Source organism: Mustela erminea, chromosome 17 (assembly GCF_009829155.1).
Source record: "Mustela erminea isolate mMusErm1 chromosome 17, mMusErm1.Pri, whole genome shotgun sequence".
Lineage (NCBI taxonomy): Eukaryota > Metazoa > Chordata > Mammalia > Carnivora > Mustelidae > Mustela > Mustela erminea.
The window spans coordinates 67006081-67010361 of record NC_045630.1 but is presented as its reverse complement, the minus strand read 5'-3'; the positions used below and the strand labels follow the sequence as shown (position 1 = coordinate 67010361).

The 4281-nt window shown below is 49.4% G+C and overlaps 1 protein-coding gene across 1 annotated transcript; it reads right to left on the bottom strand.

Moving 5' to 3' along the window:
* Positions 1–2136: 2136 nt before the first annotated feature.
* Positions 2137–3081, bottom strand: LOC116575804 (olfactory receptor 10C1-like). Its single transcript, XM_032317353.1, has one exon. The coding sequence runs from the start codon at positions 3079–3081 to the stop codon at positions 2137–2139; it is 945 nt and encodes a 314-aa protein (XP_032173244.1).
* Positions 3082–4281: the final 1200 nt, after the last annotated feature.

Sequence of the window (4281 nt, the reverse complement as noted above, 5' to 3'; positions counted from 1 at the left end):
CTCCCGCAAGGAAGCAACAATCACTTTGACTAGGGATGGGATAGGGTCACAGGTTCGATTTCTGATGTTGTAACTCCTATAAGATTAACCTTCATGGTTTAATAATATTAAAATTAGTTTCTTCTTACTTAGGAGACCCCACATCCAAAGCTCAGAGCAGAAAATGTAGTCCATATGTGGGCTGGATGGTCATGGAAAATTGACCTGAGACCAAGGCTAAATTGTCCTTAGAAAAACCTCAAATTGGACCATCCATCTTCATTTACTAAGTGGGGGTTCTTAAATGTTCTATAGCTCTAGTGAGGATTACTGATTAGGGAATGAGGTCAGTGCTATGGTATGTCACCCCACACACATTTTCCTTCCAGGAAAATAAGTTAAAATAAAAACCAAGTCATCCTTGCATTAGAGATAAAGTATCTCAACATCAACATCAACAAAATAGGAAATCCAAAACTCATTTACACTTACTGTTTTTTTAAAATGCTCCCCAGAGGGGCGCCTGTGTGGCTCAGTGGTTTGGGCTGCTGCCTTCGGCTCGGGTCATGATCTCAGGGTCCTAGGATCGAGCCCCGCATCGGGCTCTCTGCTCAGCGGGGAGCCTGCTTCCCTCTCTCTCTCTCTCTCTCTCTCTCTGCCTGCCTCTCTGCCTACTTGTGATCTCTGTCTGTCAAATAAATAAATATATAATCTAAAAAATAATAATAAAATAAAATAAAATAAAATAAAATGCTCCCCAGAATTACTTTAAAAACAAATTTTCTTTTTGTATTTTCAGTAGAGCTGCTGCCATGTTATCCTGAGACAAGACATCTCCTAGAAGATCCTACAGTTCCACATCTGGTCTGAAGTCCCATCTAGATCCTCAGGGGATTAGGATTCTGAGGTCTGAGGGTTGGGGAACTATCAGAATCAACGTCTATGAAGCTACTTTACATTTCCTCAGTCCCTGTCTGCCAACGCAGGCACTACTTCTCTCCCTTTCATGACCTCCCACCACCACAGAGACACATAAAGCAAAACACAAATGTTTATTTCTTGATATTAGTCTGTATGTCACTGTTAGTGATGGAGGTGGTGATGGTGGTGGTGACAGTGGTGATGGTGATGGTGGCGATGATGGCGGTAATGGTGGCGATGATGGTGGTCATGGTGGTGGTGATGATGGTGATGGTGGTGATGATGATGGTGATGGTGATGGTGGTGATGGTGATGGCGATGGTGGTGATGGTGGCAATGATGGCGGTGATGGTGATGGTGATGGTGGTGGTGATGACGGTGATGGTGGTGATGATGGTGATGGTAATGGTAGTGATGGTGGTGGTGATGATAGTGGTATGGCAGGAAAGGGAAGGGGAGAGTGGGAGAGAGAAAGAGGGATGGAAGACCAAACCTTCAAAACAAAACTAAAAATTCTCTGAAAACAGAAATCATGCCTTCATTTTATTATCTCCTCTTGCTTCCCAGAGCTAGCACCAAACTCACAGGACTCCTGCCATGATGTCACCCTGACGACTAACTGGCGATCTCAAGCTTACAGTGCCAGGCATATTTCTATGACTCACTTCTACCCATCAGCAGCCCCAGCACCCTCATCTCTAACCCCCAATTTTCCCCTTTAAAGAAGAAATTCCCAGCTCCAGCTTCAAACTTTCTTGTACTGTAGGATTCTGGGAACATGGAGATGCGCTTCTACAAGTCATTTTCCCATGGTTATCCAATCCACATCTGAACCTTCATCAGAGAGTCCTTTTGTTTTTTTTGTTTGCTAATGACATGTCCCTCCTTTCTCAGAGCTTCCCCAAGAATCCCGTCCTGAGCATAATTCCACAGCCAGCTTTGGTTCTTCCAAATTCTTTCAAACATAATTCCATTGCTCTGAGTTTGCCCAAATATCTGCACCTACATCCTTACTTTTTTGTGTGTGTTTGTTTTTCTCATCTGCATCCTTTCACCCATGTTAGGTAGATATGGGTTTAGAGGCCATGTCTCTCCGATCTCCACAACTTTCCCAGCTTTTCTCAATCCAAGAATCAGTCCACTTGATGTGGACTGTGTTTGAAAAAAATTATTCAATTGATTTTTTGATCAACTGAGCAATTAAATTCTACAGTCACCAAATGACGCTATAGATCCTCAGGGTCCCTTCAACATAGCCCTGATCCTCTGGGTGACCCTTCTGACAGCCTCCTTCACCTCCTTATTGCGGAGTGTGTAGATGATGGGGTTGAGGAAAGGGGTGAGAAGGGCATACACCAGGGCAATACGCTTATCTGTGCCTTCAGCACGACTCCCAGCTGACCCGACATAGACAACAAAGGCAGAACCAAAGAAGAGGGCCACCACGGTCATGTGGGAGGAGCAGGTGGAGAAGGCCTTGGCCCGGCTGGCCACCGATGGCAGCTTCAGCACAGCCCTCAGGATACCCCCGTAGAGTCCTAAAATGAGCACAAGGTTGCATATGTTGACCATTCCAATCACTACAATATACACTTGAGCGTGCCAGCCTGTGTCCACACACGCCAGCCGCATCAGCGGGGCCAGGTCACAAAAGTAGTGGGCCACCTCTTTCCAGCAGAAGGGCAGACTGGCCGTGAGGCCGGCCGGCACCAGTGCCGCGGAGAAGCCGGCCCCCCACGAGCCCCCCGCCAGCCACAACCGCACCTTTCTGCTCATGAGGGCGTGGTAGTGCAGCGGGCGGCAGATGGCCAGGTAGCGGTCCAGCGCCATGACCCCCAGCAGGTAGCACTCGGTCATGCCCAGGGAGTGGAAGACGTACAGCTGGATGAAACACGTGGCGGCCGGGATGGGTGAGCGCCCGTGGAGCCACGTGTGCAGCAGCGTGGGCGCCGTGGTGCTGACGTACCAGAGCTCCAGGAAGGAGAGGACGCTGAGGAAGAAGTACATGGGTGTGGACAGCGCTGCATCTGCCCGCACCAGCACGATGATGAACAAGTTCCCGGCCAGCGTGAGGACGTAGATGCACAGGGTGCCCAGGAACGCCAGGGGCCGCAGCGTCCTGGGGGCCGCGAAACCAGCAAGAAGGAAACTCGGGGTCCAGGTGCGGTTCAGCGGGTCCATGACTCCTAAGAATAAGGGACAAAGACAGAAGATTCACTAACTTCGGAATTCTTCTTTTGAAAAATTTCCCCAAGCCGAAAGTACGGAATGAATCAACCTGACAATAAATGAAATGTCATCAAGAACACTTTTCAATCCCTCATTCTTCAAAAGCGGAACTAAGGGCTGGAAGGCAAAAGAAGTCTGCAAGTCACAGGCTTGCTGACAGCCAGAGTGGAGTCCCGGTCCTGCCGCCATCCGTTCTTTTCAGATGGACAGAATGTGACCCTAGAGTCAGGACCCAGGGCTTCCTCCCACACTCCCTGCCAGGAAACAGTGGAGACAAGAAATCCTCAAGGTCATCCCCTTATGGTCCAGATGAAACGTCCCTCGATCCTTTAAAGCATCCACACCTGGCCCCCCATACCCAGCAGTCAGTCGTGCTAACCTGTGCAAGAAGAGAACACACCTTCTCGAAAGTGCCTGCTGGGTCTGCTGGGGGGACCTCTCTGGAGTTCGGGGATGCCCTCAGCAGAGGCTGGAGGAGGAAGCAGTGAGAGAAGTGTTCTCTGAGAGCACCCTCAGAGCTCAGAATGGTAAGGCCAGAAGAGGAATCAGTGAGTAGACTCGGTGCGTTCTGAGGAAGGGTTGCCACAGAGAATTCTGTACCAGCAGGTCCCTAAGGAGGGCACCTGTGAGCAGATGAAGTCGGGGCTCTATGGTATCGGTCTAGAAGAGCTGTGGTGTAAGATAGAACTCGTTCTTTTTTTGGAATTGGCTTTCTAAACTCGTGTTGCCACCAGCTCAAAATGAACATTGAGTCTAGCCATTTCTCCTCAACATCCTCTTCTCTAAAACGAACAGGTTTAAAGAGATGTCTTATAAGGACCTTACAGGCCTGGTATCTGTGATCCCATAAAGCTACTGAAAAATATTTTGGGGGTGAGGGTAGAGCTAGGTGACCTACACTTAGGTCCCCGGACTTCTCCTCCCACACCCCGCCTCCTAATGAGTCTCCCCTGGCAAAGACCGGCGCCTTCCCTTCCTCCTCCGCTTCCCGACGTTCAGCTCTGCTGCCCCACCCCTGCCATTACCTGTCTGCTTGGATGACATTAACACTCACAGCGTCCTCCTCAGCGTCCTTTCTACCCCAAGACTCTCCCCTACTTAGAGCTCATGTACCCAGACACACTAAGTGTCCCTGGGCACTTGCTGTGTGCT